Source organism: Bos indicus x Bos taurus, chromosome 2, assembly GCF_003369695.1.
Source record: "Bos indicus x Bos taurus breed Angus x Brahman F1 hybrid chromosome 2, Bos_hybrid_MaternalHap_v2.0, whole genome shotgun sequence".
NCBI classification, from domain to species: domain Eukaryota; kingdom Metazoa; phylum Chordata; class Mammalia; order Artiodactyla; family Bovidae; genus Bos; species Bos indicus x Bos taurus.
Genome location: NC_040077.1, coordinates 35,007,510 through 35,025,096, shown reverse-complemented (window position 1 = coordinate 35,025,096; position 17,587 = coordinate 35,007,510). Strand labels below are relative to the sequence as shown.

The window sequence follows — 17,587 nt, the reverse complement described above, 5'->3', positions numbered from 1 at the left end:
TCTACACTAATAAACGCAACCTCAGTTTCTCCTTTAACATTTCATTCTTAGTTTCAGAAATCTAAGTGATAACTGAATCCTTATTTTCAGTTTCTTTTTCCATTGCTCGTTTTTCTTTTTCTGTAGTAAATTTTATTAAGCTAGTGCTTATAACTATTCCACAGTCTATATTCCCTTTACTGATCCATCCCATCTCACCTTGACTTCTTGGTTGATATTGATTCCAAGTAAAAACATAGCTCTCTTTTCTGTTTTAAAAACATAATCTCAGAAGTAAAATCAAATATACCCTACACTCAGTGGCCTGAGATATTGGAAAATAAATATTCCTTTTGCATGAAAGGATCTCAGCTAAATTTAGAGAGAATCTTTGATATGAATCCTAGAATAAAGTGATAGTCATTGCTATAGTTCAAATACGTATCATTGAAGACTTACCACCTTTATTCAGTATTAGCCTTGTAAAGGTAAGATTCCCTCCATATGAGAGAATATACCCTAAAAGTATTGAAGAGTTTGAAATAACTCAGTTTAGTTTTGCTGACTTTAGTTCTTCAAAATTTTTAAAAACTAATGATTTTTAAGAAAAACTAATGAGTCAACTAATGATTCTGATTAAAATTGTTTTTTGCATTTCTTCTTCTCCCTTAGCTTTTTGGAGGTATAAATTGACAAATAAAAATTACGTATATTTACAATGTATAACATGTTTTGATATATGTATACATTATGAGATGATCACCACAGTCAAGCTAATTAACATATCTATCACTTCATATAAGTATTTTTCTATTTTATTGTGGTGAAAACATTTAAGATTTATACTCTTAGCAGATTTCAAGTGTGCAGTATAGTAGTATTAACTGTAGTTGTCATACTCTGCTTTAGATCTCCAGAATTGATCGATCTTGCATGACTTAAACTTTGTACTCAAATCTCCCCCCACTACCTTCCCCCAAACCCTGGCAGCCACCATTCTACACTGCTTCTATGAGTTTGACTTTTTTAGATTTCACATATAAGTGAGATTGTGCTATATTTGTTTTTCTGTGCCTGTCTTATCTTATTCCACATAACATAATGTCCTCTAGATTTATCCATATTGTCTCAAATGACAGAATTTTCTTCTTTTTTAAAGCTGATGTCTTCAGCCTTAAAATATGTGTGTGTGTGTGTACACACAATATTCTATTGCATATATACCACATTTTCTTTCACTACGCATCCATCATCAATTGACACATAGATTGAATTCATATGTTTGCTATTGTGAATCATTTCTGTATTTTTTACATCGATTTATAAAAAGAACAAAATACTTTTAGTGCCAAATATTAAAAAGGCAGGCATTAGGGGAAATATACATTTCTTTCTTTGAAATGTTGATGTGTGACAAGTCTTGGATTCCAACACAAAAATATTTGCCATTATCATATGCATTAAGAATAAGAAGGTTTTGGACTAATGAAATATTAGCACTTTTTCATTTTTCTCCTTCTTAAATATCTTTGCATATTTAACTAGGTCTTGAACAGAACATTTTTTTATATATACTACTCATCTATGAGAAACCTAAATTGATTTACACTAAAACAAATTCTCCCAATTTACATAAGAGGAAATTTAAGGAATCATTTCACAACGTCTTCCAACTGTTTCAAATGGGTTTATCTTAATGATTTAGTTGAATGACTTATCCAGTGCCATACTGGAAGTGTAAATGAAAGTACGACGTGTAAAACTCTTATTTCAGTATTCATTCCACAAGTTCGCCATTTCCAAACTAGTACTTGGAACAGTTTATAATGTTAAGTATTTTAAGTTTTAGTACCTCGAAATAAATTCATTTGTTGAATGATTTCATGTTAAAATCTCCTAAAATATAACGTTCAGAGTTTTCTTGCTTCCTTATCTGAAGTTGTAGTAACTTCAACTTCCTGCAGTGCAGGACCCACCTGGAAAATATTTGAAAATAGCAAAATATTAGTTATCTCTTCTAATGTTCACTTACTCTCTGATATGCTCACAAAACTGAGTAGTCTTCATTAGGTAAGATAATTTTACCATTTAAAAGAAATTCTGAGCTTCTGAGTTGCTATTAACTATACTAATCTTAAATCCTATGAGAAAATAGATGATCTTTTTCAGAAAATTGCATTTGATAGCTACAATGGAAAATAACATTAACTTTCTCTACCCATTCTAGATAAACCCTGCTTCAAAATGTCAGAGAATTACTTTCCTTTATTTTTTTTAACTAGCATGTTAAGATCTCTTGAATTTTCTCTTGGGATGTGGGACATAAAAATTTCATTTGAAATATATCAATAGTAACAGAAATAATAGTAAGTAGAGCTGTCCCTAACTCCAAAGAAAACTTGAAGTCCTTAATTTAGATGCTTCAGAGATTCTTCAGTAAGTCTGTCTTCCTTTACCCCCTGCCAGTACAATCCAGGAATCTTTTCCAGATAAATTCAGAAGTAAGTCGACACGAGTTATTTGGCAAGCAAAACAAAAATTCATCGTTCTTTTTCTACCTTTTCTTCACCTCTTTCTCCCCCCCGCCCCATTAGTCTTTAGGCTTTAGTTTCAGAAGCAATCATTCCTACTTTATGTGTGAATCAGTATACTTTGAAAACTGGAATAGTCTTCATCACTGTTTTCTTTTAACTATCTTCATTTTCAGACAAAAATTATAGGAGTTACTTCTCTGGTTATTTCTAGCTCCTAAGAGAGTTGGTTTTTTTTTTACATGTTGAGAATCTCAGATACTAAATTTTAAAAGGAGATTATTAGTTTAATCATCTTTTTTTATTATTTAAATTGTCAGATATTTCTGTTCTCTTAATATTACCTCTTCTCTATTTTGTTGCTATAGATTTAATATAACCTTTTCAGAGGTTTTTATTCTTGCAGTGTCCTGACATGATTGGTTAGCTTTAAAATGTTGCCTTTTTGCCTCATCTACACTAAAATCTACTGGTGTTCTAATTGCACATAACACTAAAGGAAAACATTGTCTACCACTTTTAAAAACAAACTGTGAATGTGAAAATGTCTTTTATATGACTGCTTTGTAAAGCTCAGTGTGTGCATGCGTGCATGCTTAGTCACTTCAGTTATGTCCAACTCTGGACAGTATCCCACTAGGCTCCTTCGTCCGAGGGATTCTCCAGGCAAGAATACTGGAGGGGTTGCAGTGCCCTTCTTCAGGGGATTTCCTGACCCAGGGATCAAATCCATTCTCCTGCATCTTTAGCTTTGCAGGTGGCTTCTTTACCCACTGAGCCACCTGGGAAGCCATAAAGCTCAACAAAGCAGTTTTAATCCAGAAGAAGAAATGGCCTAAATATTGCAGACAAAAAGTGTGCATCAACAAATGATCTTTGTTTTACCTCAGTATGAAAACATAATACATAAAATCGCAAATGTTTGTGTTGCCAAGATTATATTTTACTACTTACTAATAACACTATTTTAGAAATGTTAAGCAAACACTAGTATTTAGAAAAAGCTGGAAAAGTAGAACGATAAACTGAAGAAATTGGAGAAGATACGAATTTTAAGAAAAACAAACTAGAATCAGATTTTTCCCTAAAGAACAAACAAATACTCTTAAGAAACTGAAAGAACCTATTGGAAAGTAAGGTTATAAGGGAGATGTACTCAGGTGGTAAGCAATGAAGTAAAATTATCCATGTTAGTAATAGCTACAATGCCCTTAATTGAATAAAATCTGAAAAGTCACTTAATACAAAATACTCGTTTGAATTTGAACTTAAATAAGATCCCATGCAGTTTGGCCAAATTATAAATAATTGAATAATATTAAGATTTTTCAAATATTTGAATTTATCAATTTGTAGTTTTAAAAGGTACACAAAGTTCTCTAGGTGTGATTGAAGATTTTAAAAAAATCTAAACTATGCCATGGATACATGTTCTTTAATGTTGACTTGTGTGTCATGATAAGTGTAATACCAGTGGAAACCACAGGGTGGTGGCAAGAACTTGTGTTAAAGGAGCTTAAATTCATAATTGCACAGTCTTTAAAAATGCTTGTTAAATGCTAAAGAACTGTAACTTGGTTTTCTTTATTCCTCTTATACAGCTGCATTTCTCATCAAAGAATCTATAGCAAAATACAAAGACATTGATTTAGATGTATAGGCCAATAATGGAAAAGAAGTAAACTCACATGGATTTTTTTTCCTGAAGTTTCTAGTCATGTCAGATGCTTGGTGATCAGAGTAGCAATTTCATCAAGATATTAGCAGTACTGGAAATAGTATTGAAGTTACCAGAAATACTTCATGACTTCATCTTATTTTTCTACTTTCATTTTCCTTTTTCTACTGAATGTTCTCATTTTTTAAAAATCTGTTGTAATATATACATATATATGGGGCTTCCCTGCCTGGTGCCTTACCTTTGAAGTAAACAAAGAATCTGCCAGCAATGCAAGAGACCAGGGTTCAATCACTGGGTCAGGAAGATCCCCTGGAGAAGGGAATGACTGCTCACTCCAGTATTCTTGACTGGAGAATCCCATGGACAGAGGAGCCTGGAGGGCCACAATCCATGGGGTCACAAAGAGTTGGACACGACCGAGGGACTAACACTTTGACTTTAATACAAATATATATATGTAAAACTAAACTTACCTTTCAGTGAGGAAGGTAAATTTTCCATTGTTTTCTGTTAATCCATTCTCATTTGAGTTTGGAAGCAATTTAAAGTGGTAATCATTTTATATCTTTAAGGTAAGAAGACAAGAGGTTTCCTCTCCAAGGAAAGAAACTTCACCAAGGAATCTTGGCACTCCTTTATTCCATGAAAGGTAGTTCTGTATCCTTCTTTGCCCACTCTACAAATTATAAATATTGAAATACAAGTTTATTTACATACTTAAGTTTTTAGCAATTGTAAGAAACAGCAGCCTTTTAAAACCAGAAGAGATGTACTCAAGGCTTCTCCATGTTAAAATGACCTAAATAAGTCATATAGTTAATATCACAGATGCTCTAAAAGCTGAACTCTCTGAAGTTCTCCTATTTCAGTAGAATAAGTATTATGGCCACATCATTCTATATGGATAGATCTTTAATCTTTTCAATGTAAAAAATAAAAAATTAAGTTTTTTCTGTTTCAAATATCTACAGAGGACAAAAAGGCAATACACTGCAGCTTCTAATGTAAGAATGAGACAGCCAGCATAAGTGAAATATAGGAATCAGGAGACGTGCTAGTTTGTGCAATATGTATGTATTAGAACTTTATCACTCACTTTGTGCCTGGCTTGCCAAGTATTAAAGTTGTTTTAGGAAATATTGTCTAGGAATTTAAAATGATATTTTTAAATTTGAACCTTTCAGTAATTATTTTGTGGTAGAGTCAAAGGTGCTTGTAAATTCAATCATGATTTTTTAAATTTGAAGATATAGTCTTTACATTTTAAAATGTTAATTTATTTTTAGAAGCTATATAGAGAAGACTTTCCGGGATCTGAAAGAAGAATTTCATAGAATATGCTTGCTAGCTAAAGCACAAAAAGACCACTTAAGCAAACTTAATGTACCATCCGCTGCACCTGGTAAGGTTTGATTTAATATACAGTAATGTTAATTTTATTGGTTGAAATTGATTTCTTTTTGATTGTGAAAATATTTCTAAATGCTTATTAAGTGCTGAGGATTGTGACTTGTGCCTTTCACCACTTATAGTGGGTAAGTGCTGTTTAATTCTGTAATTATTACATTATATAATTATTGGCCTCTTCCCTGTCTATTTTGTGTAGCGCTATTCAGATTGAATTGATTGACGTAATTACTAATCCTCTTAATAAGAAGTCCTACCTTGGAAAAATACATATAGGCTATATCTCTCAAAATCTTCAATTGCTATTGGGTGTCTTATTAAAATTAATTGATATATTAGTAAACAACCTAGAAGCTACACTATCATATATGAGCTAAATAAAATTATAACATTAGATTTGCTTTTTAACTTCTGCCTGAAAGTTAATTGGACACCATAGATACATTCTTCTAATTTGATTGAAGAAATGAACATTTCACATTTCATGAGTCCAGTTCTGTTGAAGGCACAAAGTGCAAATTGAGTATAAAATACAACTCAAAAGGAATATCTGTTTTACAGATATAGTTTGGTGTGGTTTTTAAAAGCCCTACCCTTCCCTAAAACCCCAGACAGGTTTCCTGGTATTTGCTTCAGTAGTTAAATATGAATAGCAAAATACCAAGGATTGAATTTGGCTACCAAGCACCTCTGTAAACAAAAGGAAGGTAAACTGATCATTTATAATGATAAATTCTCCTTTGCCCTTGTGATTTGAGATATTCAGCATACAGTTCCGAAGAGATATGATTGATTTACAGTTTTCAATCTGAAAGCTGTTGCAGCAGTGCTAACACCCCTTTAATTAAAGATCACTTCCTGTTTCTTAAAACTCATAGTTAGGCTATTTAAGAAATCATTTTATTGTGAAAATTTACTTTTTGCTTACTGCTACCATTTTGTTTTCAGAAAAGGTACACAGTGTTCTGTTGGAAAAGCAAAACAATCTTCGTAGACAGACACAGTTTACTTCTCCTCTCTTTGCTGTACTTCCCCAGAAAGAGCTCTGATTTTTTACACTTTAATTTCTGTCATTTTCATGAGAAATTGATCTTTTCTACAGACTGAAAACACTAGGTACTTCTGAAGTAAAAGAATTATCTTTATTTAAAATCTACTAGCTATAGAGATGTAGTACCTAAGAATTCATAAACATGCCTCTTTTAACATCAGCGTCTTATCAAAACATTGTAATGGTGACATATTCATTGTTAAACAGAGAACCTACCCATTATCAGTGGCATAACACTTTGACCATTTTTAAGTTACACAGGTCTAAATCTGAGTATGTATCTGTCAACTGGAATACTTAACAACTGGAGTGTTTAACTTCAATTTCTTTCCCACTAAAACTGTTTCATAACAATATTCTTAACGTTTTATATTAACTATGTCACAAATAATAAATACAGCATTATTCTTGAAATATTTTAGGTCTTTTGTGCTACAGACTCCAGTGAAGTTTTCTGACTCCAAATAAACCACAGTATCAAATATTATGCTTCTGAAAGGAGTAGATCAAAGGGGGAAAAAAGAAAAAGAAATGTTTGGAGATGGGTTGGGGAAGACGCCTGCCTGTTCAGGTTTATTTTAAGGGTGAACACTACGTTGAATACAAATATAAAGTAACTGTTTTACTGTGATTTGCATAATATAGCTGGAAAGAGTATATTTAACATGATTGTCCCCTGTGTTATTTTTTGTTAAAATTTGATTTTTACTTTTAAGAAACAGATATAATTCATAAATTGCTGAGTTAGTAGAATTATAAATTTTAATTTTTTCTTCTCATCCACATATGACAATAACCTTGAGAAAGGATAAAGATGAAATGTATGCTTAAACAATTATGGCTTCAGGAAGAAGTACTTATTTGGTCCATGAAGCAGGGTCATATTTCAGTGGGGATCAGGAGATGAGGATATAGGATTATAAGTTAAAACAACCATCAGATCTTTTTCTTTTGTCATATACCAGATAATTAAACTGAGAAGTAGTCCAAATGGACAGCCTGTTCTTAAAATTTAGAGATAAGTGTCCTTGAAGTAAACAAAGTAGAAAGACACTTAGCTCACCTAATCATGTTTCTTAGTATAGTGTCAGAATGACAAGCACTTTCATGCAGCTTGAGTTTTAAATTTTCTAAGCTTAGATTTCTAGTAGCCTTAGAAATCTTAGATTTAAACAAAAAAAAATTTTTTGTAAATAGTAACTCTCATTGCTTGAACAGATTAATTCACAAGATTAATGTGCTGAGAGGTATGCCAACTAGCTATACTGAAAGAAAATATATGCTTTTTTACACTTGTTTGGGTTTTCTATGTTTTGTTCACAAAGGGGATAGACCTACTTCTGGAAAAGAAATTTAAAGCACATTTCTATCATTTTGGAGATTCTTTTCTATAATGTAGAAAGCAGCACGTTCAGTGTGTCATAATGATTCAGAACACAGGCTCTAGAGTTAGGCTGCCTGAGTTCCAGTTCCAGATCTGCCATTCATTCATTAGCTGTGTAGCCCTGGAATTAACCCCTGAATTAACACATATACAATGGTTATAAGTGTGAGGCACATAGAAGTTCTGTTAATGTTAATAGTTGTCATTAGCAGCAGCAGCAGATTCTTCTGCATTCATCTTTTCTCCTGTTGAAGAACATTTAGATAAGTGTTTCCTCCTCCTCAGGTGTTAACAAAATTTAGTTACTTCAAGAGGTGGTTTTCCTGATTTATTATTTGCAATTAGTAAGTGTAATCTACAAAGAAAGTACTATTTCCTAGAATTTCCTACCATTTTTAAAGTCTACTACCAGGAAAAATGACTACTTGAGAGTTAATGGACTTTAAGAACCTCAGAGGACAAAGAAATCCTGCCAACCAGTTGTGCTTTATCTTAATTACTGTACCACTTCCCTTGTGGCTCAGCTGGTAAAGAATCTGCCTGCAATGCAGGAGACCTGGGTTCGATCCCTGAGTTGGGAAGATCCCCTGGAGAAGGGAAAGGCTACCCACTCCAGTATTCTGGCCTGGTATAGTCCATGGGGTTGCAAAGAGTGGGACACCACTGAGAGACTTGTACTTTCACTTTCACTCCTAGTTATAGACAGATTATCTAGCAAATGTAGATTATTATACTAAGCTCCATGGAAAAGAGATTCAGATTCATTCAGAATGCATTTATTGAAGGCATACTGTGTGCAAGTTCTGAGCAGGGTTCTGGAGAAAGTGGGAAACAAAACAGTTCAGGAACTCAAGAAATCTACCGTAATGGGAGAAAGAGGTAATTTGCAAATAAAATGCAGAGTGTTTAGTCCTCAGGGCACCCACGAGTCATTACCAAACCAGTCTTGGGAAGCCACAGCCAGCCATCCAGAGAAGTGAATGTCTAAGCCAAGAAATGAAGAGCATATAAGAGTGAGGCAAAGAATACCAGAAGGGGGCAGTTCAAATAGTCTGCACAGCATGTGCAAAGGCCCAAAGACAAGAGAGTATGGCCTTTTGGACAACTGTACCAAAGTTCATTCAGGCTGGAGTAAGGAGTGGAGCAGGTGTGGTGAGAGATGACAGCAGGGAGAGGCGATCAAGGATCAGTCATGCACAGTTTTATACGAATTTTAGGGCTGAAGGTCTTGGAGAGCCATGAAAAGGTTTTATTAAGAAAATAACCTGACCAAATACATATTTTAGGAAAACTAAGGCAGGGTAGAGGAAAGCAGTGTAGATAGTGGAGTGGATATGAGAAAAATTTAGATGCAAGGAAGCAGTTCAAAGGCTGCTGTAGTAGTTAATCCAGTAAGAGAAGATGGCACATACTAAAGAGAGGCAGAGGTATGCAACAGGATGAACTAAAGAAGCTGTTGGCATCATTCTACAATCATGTCCAAACAGTAAACATCTTGTGTTGGAGTGTAGCTTGGCAAAGAAGAGAAAGGTGTTATGAGACTGTAAACACCAAAAGGAAAGGAAAAGAATGACATTTGTTAAGTGCTTACTGATCTGGGCAAACGCTGTATTGCACAGTGCTCTCTATACCCTGTCTGCTTAAATTGGCATCATTGGTTAATGTACAGCTTCACTGATGACTACCTTTTTAGCATGCTGATTTAAAAAAAAATCACCAAGCTTCCCTGGTGGCTCAGACGATAAAGCGTCTGTCTGCAATGCAGGAGACCTGAGTCCAGTCCCTGGGTCAGGAAGATCCAGTGGTGAAGGAAATGGCAACCCACTCTAGTACTCTTGCCTGGAAAATTCCATGGATGGAGGAGCCTGGTGGGCTACATACAGTCCATGGGGTTACAAAGAGTTGGACACAACTGAGCGACTTCACTTTCACTTAAAAAAAAAAAAAATTTTTTTTTTTACCATTTGTCCATTTAATGAAAATACACATATTACCAGCCTCCAATTTCACTGTCTTCTAGAAATAACATTGTGGGGCATAATTTAGCTTTTTCTAATCTCTCAATATCATCAACAATGGAGAGTGCTTTGATCATTATTTTTTTGCATTGAAAAACGTAGCCCTTGTTGGCCCTATGCTGAACTGTAGTATTTTCTGAGTTCTGCTTTTTTGTTTTTCTTGTCTCATGCTTTCAGCTCTTACTGATAACTGCATCTGCTTTTAACAACTCAGGTCCATACCTTGTAGTTTGCTGCTTCTAACCAGCTATGAACCAGGCAGACATCATCAAGCTTGTTAGAATGAATCTAAAATAAGAATAAGAGCAAAATTCATCTGTGGGCCTTGTGGCTCTAAACCTGACTCCTCAAAAGCACTATTTTCTTATTTTCTAGCTTTTGCCTGTGTCCTTGAGAGCTGAATTTGTTGGAAAAGTATCTTCTAGATAAATGAGCTTCGGAGTTTCTAATATATACCTGATAACTACCTGTTATCTAGAGAGGCCTTTTCTAAATGAGAAAATCCTATCTTCACGTAGAGTTTTCTGAACATGCATCCTAAAATTTCATCCTTCTTGGTTGCTTCCAATCTTTTCTCTCCCTAACACCCACCACCACCACTACTCCCTCACATAGAGTAGACAGTGACTAAGCTGATTGGTGATATATTGATATTTGTCACACAGACATGTTATAGGGGAGTAAATGACCTAATTCATATAGATTCTTAACCTGGACAGTATATTAATATATATATGACTGGTAAGGAGTTTCCCTTTTAATAACTTACTTGTCTAAGCAAGCTAACAGTTGCAGCTTCCATTACTGACAAAATGTTGAAATGTATATACTATAAGCAAATGTTTTTAAGTGTAGAGCAGAATAACTGTGAACAAGACTCAAGGCTTACAGCACAAGACCTAGGAAAAGACAAAGTGGTTAAACTGTGATTAGTACGTTATATTCCAGTTCACACACTGGAGACTGCTAATATTTCTGTGTAAGATGGTCGCAAATGTAAAAAAAATGCCAGTTGTCTTCACTTACTATAAAAACCAATAGAAAAAGTAATACTCATCTATCCAGAGCTAATTGAACATTCAGATTTGTAAGAATGATTGAAATGCGACTGTTTTCCTTCTGTGTTTTTTTCCCTGCAGAGACACAGTGCTCTATGCCTATACAGTGTACGGATAAAACAGATAAACAAGAAGTGCTGTTTAAGCCTCAGGCAAAAGATGATATAAATAGAGGTGCACCGTGCATCACATCTGTCACACCAAGAGGACTGGGCCAAGATGAGGAAGACACATCTTTTGAATCACTTTCTAAACTCAATGTCAAGTTTCCACCTACAGACAATGACTCTACTTTCTTACATAGCACTCCAGAAAGACCCGATGTCCTTGGTTCTGTCACATCTGAGACTGTGTGCCAGGATCAATTTAATATGGAGCCCAGAGACAATCCAGGAAACTTTGTCAAAACAGAAGAAACTTTATTTGAAATTCAGGGAATTGACCCCATAGCTTCAGCTATACAAAACCTTAAAACAACTGACAAAACAAAACCCTCAAATACTTGTATTAGGACATCTCTGGATAGAGCTCCGTGTTTGCCACCTGGAGACCATAATGCATTATTTGTAAATACATTCCCACTTCAGGACCCATCTGATGCACCTTTTCCTTCACTCGATTCCCCAGGAAAAGCTATCCGAGGACCACAGCAGGTAACTGTTTTGCATTAACAAATATATTATGTGTGAACACACATTTTGCCATGCATGCACAGATACGCATCTCTTTCAGGTTATCAGACATCTTTTTTAAACTACTGACTAGCCAAAGTTAAGCTTTCAACTAACAAAATCCAGGTCTTGTAATAAATGACATGAAATTTAAAAGATGATTATGGCAAAGGTCTGTTATAAAATACCTTAAAATTTATGGCACATTTTAAAATACATGTAACCTTATCTATATCTAGTGTGTGTCATTATCTTACATAGTCCCTTACTCAGATGTTTACTCAGTACCATTGTTATAATAAGATTCTTTATTAAATTTCATTCTGTGAAGCAGATGTCATTTTTTATCAAAAACTTGTATATGTTATACTTACCTTTATAAGAATGCATCATTTTTTAATAAGTAAATAATCACATTGTATGTTTCTATTTCTGAAAATAAGTGAAATGTCTTTCAAATAATACTTTTGTGCAGTCTCATTTATACAGTACTTAGGATCTGGAGGGTTTGGTTTTGGTTTCTAATCTGGCCCTGAACATGCAGCCTAATATATTTTTTAAATAGTCTCTACATATATATAAATTTTATCAAATTCTTTAATGTTTCTAAAGCTTGCAGACTACTTACAGCCCATCCTTAATGCCACCCCAGTCCCCTCCTACCCTCCCTTTTATTCAGGTGCTATTACAAAATGATTCTTTAAGTTTAAAAAAAATGGGGGGGGCGGTGTTTAATGCCTGAAGACAACTGAAAAATATACAGTTGTTAAAATAAACAGAAGCTTGTTTTTAAAAATCCAGATTGCTACAAGTGTCTAAAACAAATTGAGGACATTTGTTTGATTTCCCTTTGCTTTGAGATATTGTACTGAAAACCAAAACACACCAACAACTTGATTAATACTCTTTGGCTTTGTCAGTATTTTTATAGGTTATAGACTTTTAAATCCACATACAAAGAAGGCAATAGTCAAGCTGTGGTATAGTTTAGCAGTGGAGAAAAGGAGGCAGCTCTGACAATAAGCTTTAATTATTGACTCACTTATGTTCTACATTGTACCTTATTTTACATCATAGTCACAGTTATAGTTACTACTTAATGAAACAAATTACACAATTTCGTTTATTGCAAGTAGAATTCCTGTGGAGCTGTGAAGTGCATCAGTTCTAATGCTTGTTACTTTTTCTCCATTATATCTCCTGCTTGTTCTTTTACTAGTCTGTACAGTCATGTTTCAGTAGATGGCACCCTGCATTGTGCATTTGCTTTCTATGCTGCAGCAAGGGAAACAGCTGGTATGTGATTACAACTTGATGGAAAAGTATTCAGCTTAAAAAATGCAGGAGAATTGGTGTTGAGCTGTCACAAGACATGGGGCATAAGGTTAGATAATTGATATTTTGGCAGAAAAGGCAGAGAAATTCGTCTGTTTTGAATGCTGTGTTACAGTTTAGGATTCAAAGGATATTTCTTAAAATGGGTTTTTTAAAACATTTTGTTTTATTTACTTTAGTAAAGCTACTATGAGGAATACAGAATTCTTGAGTTGTTGATAACAAAAGGAAGTGAAATTTTGGTTTCATAATTCAGATTTTTACTTTTATATCATTACTACTTAACAGTTACTTTTTTATATATTCAGCTATCATAATAAAGTCTAAAGTATAGCTATTTATTTTGCTCTATGTGATTTTCTTTTCTTCCTACTTTTGCTGAGTCAGTCATTGGGGTCCCAACCAAATTCTGTGAAAAGATCAAATCTGAACTAATAGCTCCTAACAGAGAAGGATAAGTATGGACTTTGAAAATAAACTGGCAGTAGAAGATTGGCTTATCAACTGTTTGCTCCTGAGCCTGTTACTATTTTACATATTTTAATTAAAAGTATCTTTAACTTAATAATCTTTTATTTGTACCCATATCAATTTCCCATTAGAATGGTACCTATTTTAGTTGTACTTTTTGTTTAAACTGCCAACACTAAAATTTAAGTCTAGTTAACTCTTACGTACTCACAGTTAGTACTGCTTTTCTTTTATCATGGGAGAAAGGAAATGATTTCACTCCAAATTTCAAATATGTATTTTAAATATTACTGTTTTTTGTTATAAAATTGCCACTTCTCACAAAAGGATTTGAGTCAATGTTATAAGCCCTCTGTACTGATACTTGAATGTATCTGGATGCTTAGACAGACTTTGTATATTTACACCAACTGTACACAGCTGTCCAGTAAAATGTTTATAAGAAGACAGTGATGATGTGAACCCCAAATGCTTCAATTAGTAATATACTGTTTACATAATGATTGGCTAACCAGGATGAAAGAGATTGGTTAAAGGAATGAAAACTAACACTGTGTCAAGAGTTGGATCAGGTTGTTATTTTAAGAGCAAATTAGTAATAGGAGCACAAAGGGATCTCTTTAAGTTGGCTTTTTGAGGTGATTTTCCTCAAAGTGCCAGAGTTTAGATATTTTAAGATAAGAAAGCAAATTTTAGAAATAATTAGGCTTATAGCATTTCAGGAAAATAAGATATTCTAGTCAACAAACATTAACAGAGCACCTACTCTGAACTAAATGCCTTCTCTTGCCCTTCTAAATATTTTTTTAATAGTAAATACAGTTAAGAGTATGTATATGCTGCTTATTATACTGGAGGTAGTTCTGTTGAATTATGCTTTTCCATAATTCTTCAATTGGGCAACTGTTGACAGGCTTCACTTTATTGAGCCACAAGAAAGGGTAAGAAGGCCAAAGTATGCACTGTATAATGGAGGCAAAATAAGAAGTCAAAAAAATGCATCCAGTGTTGGGTTTTGTTGAATGATTAAATATTTGAGGTTTCAAAAAAGAACTGATCAATAAAATTCATTTCATACTTAAAAAAATTATTTTCAAAAATTAAAGTACTTATTTCTATGATTTATTCATTGTGGATTTGCTGGTAAATAGTAGTAAAATTTAAATTACTCTTGATCAAAATGCATGTTCACACACATCAGGTCTAGTGTGCTGTGTACTAATAAAGGTCCTATAACTGAAAGTTTCCAATTAAAAAAGATAGAATTTTAATTTTTTTAAAGTCTCAGTATTGACTGTTGCTCCAAAACTATTATCACTGTGATAATGGGTATTAAAAACATGCTGGTGTTAAAACTGAAAGTTTTTTAGTTTGTGAAGATAAAGTGTGTGAATGTGTATTTTAAGTGATTCTTTAAGTTAAGCTATACCCTTTATGAAAAAGAGAATTGAGTCATGTCCTCATGCTAATTCTATGGAAAGGTAATTTGCTTTCATATTAGGGAATTTCATATATATTATATATCCCATTCAAAAAATTTGAATTTGAAATTCAGTGCAAGTTGATTTTAAATACAAATAACAGAAGATGTTTTTATTTGTTTCCTGCAGCCCATTTGGAAGCCCTTTCCTAATCAAGACAGTGACTTATCGGTACTAAGTGGCACAGGCTCCGAACTGCATATACCTCGCGTATGTGAATTCTGTCAAGCAGTTTTCCCACCATCCATTACATCCAGGGGGGATTTCCTCCGGCATCTTAATTCACACTTTAATGGGGAGACTTAAGATGCATTGAAAACAGACATGTCAAGTTCTACGTGATGATTTTGGGTTTGTAATATTATATATTAATACTTGATTGCAAACTTAGCTCAAGATCATTTACTGAAAAATCCAGTCACTGCTATTTGAATTTCTAAACAATATTGTAACTGTCTTTTATTGCCTTTTAAAAGATTGTTTTGTACAAAGCTGTAATTCATTGTATTCATGTTTACAGTGTTTATTATGGGATTATGCAATTGTGTAACAATAATTTATGTTTTTTCAAATGTCTAAGCTTATTGCTTGGGTTTCTAGTTAGAACTATTGAATGTGGTGATGTCAAATGTTTATAGGGTTTTTTAAATTTGTTTTCATTTTAAAATTTAGATTATTTATGCATTGGGTGTTCTTTTTGAATAAACCTATAATAGAGAATAGCAGACAAGATAAATATCTGAGTAAATACCAAACTTAAAACATTAGTTGCTCAGTGATAAAAATCACTGGTGGGATTATTTAAAGACTTTAGTGTTCTTTTTCTTTAATAATAGACATAGGTTTAATTTTTTCTGTATGTATAGCTACATGATGAAGTTAGTTAAATATTAAGAGTTACTTATGTTGTGATAGTTAATGTGTTCTTTGTTCCTGAATAAAAAATAAATCACATTTGGGGAAAATTCATAAAATTCATGTTTCTTTCCAGTAATCTGAGAGAAGGGTGATACCAGATCTGGTGACATTTTATTACAACTAATAGATCACACTGAAATTTAAAATTATTTTTCAGGATAAACTTTCTAAAGGAACACATTTGTCTTTAATGGGAGCAAATATAAAACCTTGTAAGGATTATTCATATTTATTAATTTATATTAGAAATGTTCACATTCTTGTTGAGAAATTGTTAATTCATTGTTAGCAGCCTGATTGATGACCAGTGGAGAATATTTAAGAGAGAGGATACCAAATTCAGAAGACTGCAGAATTTTGTTTAAAATGAGACTTCCCTATGATTCTTGTCATTTAGGTTTCTCTTCCCTCCCCCACCCCACTCTCAATTTTTTTAAATGTTTGAGGCATGGCTTCTCTTTTATGAAGTAAACACTGATTTGCAACTCTCAAAACAGAAATTTAAGCCTTCTTGGGAGCAAGTGTTTTAGAAAGCTGGAGGGAGGGTTTCTGATAAGGGCTTGGAGCAGTTTGTTCCTATTTCACCTGTGCCTCAGTGAAGGGCCTTAGCTTGTGGAAGAATGAGAGTGGTGCCTCGACTTCTCAGGGTGCGAAGCACATCACACTGACATCTTCCTCACCAAGGTGACAGTGATTATTAGGCATTCACTGTGAAGGGTTCTGAGCCATGTCCATCTTTCTTTCATTGCCACTGGAGCTGAATGGAAATGCCTAGACAATTATCCAAGTCTCTTCCCTTCCCCCTACCTCCCGCCCACCCAACTCCCCTCTCACTCACTCCTCCCACACACACGCAAAATTAAAAAAAACTCCCCAACGTGTTCCAGCCAGAATATACCACTGCATCTATCTGGTGAAAGGGGATTCTTTTCCCTTCTCTTTTCCTAGGTGAGGAGGAGTTCCTCTCTCACAGTTGACATCTACTAGCCTACTGACAAGGGAAGGAGATTATGGCCCAGAAAGGGACTCAGAGTGTATCACTGACTCCTCCAGTCCACCCTTTTCCCACCTCCACCACTTATAGTAGGCGGGGAACTCTTGTTTTTTGCTAGGTTCCAGTGCTACCCCAAGCTCCAACTTGTAAGGTTCAGAGGCCTTCTCGGGCCAAGGGACAGGCCGCCTGGAAAGCCAGGCTCCAAGCCGGCGCTGCAGAGGTGGCGCTGTCTGCAGCCTGATAAGTGGAACGGGCACCCGCCGGGTCTCCTCTCTTAATCCTGAGTCGTGTAGGGGCTGCATCTTGGCATCTGCTACGCGTGGCCGGGTAAGAACAGCTCCCAGGTAAAAAAGCTTCACACGCGAAACGCTGAGTCTGAAAAAACCACCCCCGCCGAGGCGAGGCAGTTGTGAGCAGGATGCCTGAGAAGTGGGAGGTGAATGTCCTCGGGAGGGCCCCCCGTCCCCCCCCCTCACCCTCCCCCCCAACCCCGTGCAGCTTTCCCTGGAGGCTGAGGCTGCTGCCAGCGGGGACATCTGCTTTCTTACACTCCAGCCTGGCTCACCCCGCCCCCTCAGCCCCGGGTTGCGTGGTTATTTTACCAACAC

The 17,587-nt window shown here is 34.8% G+C and overlaps 1 protein-coding gene across 6 annotated transcripts in view; it reads left to right on the top strand.

The window, feature by feature from the left end:
- Positions 1-16,041, top strand: part of TANK (TRAF family member associated NFKB activator) — a 96,011-nt gene extending 79,970 nt beyond the window's left edge. For 4 of the 6 annotated variants that reach the window (XM_027559501.1, XM_027559517.1, XM_027559493.1 and 1 more), the window contains 4 exons: positions 4,764-4,840; positions 5,478-5,593; positions 11,191-11,762; positions 15,197-16,041. In XM_027559501.1, the coding sequence (XP_027415302.1) occupies positions 4,764-4,840; positions 5,478-5,593; positions 11,191-11,762; positions 15,197-15,373 (942 nt within the window). In that variant the 3' untranslated portion in view covers positions 15,374-16,041. Of the gene's footprint in view, positions 1-4,763; positions 4,841-5,477; positions 5,594-11,190; positions 11,763-12,999; positions 14,961-15,196 lie in introns of those variants that run through there. The other 2 variants (XM_027559509.1, XM_027559485.1) reach the window with 1 other exon arrangement.
- The last annotated feature ends 1,546 nt before the right edge of the window (positions 16,042-17,587 follow it).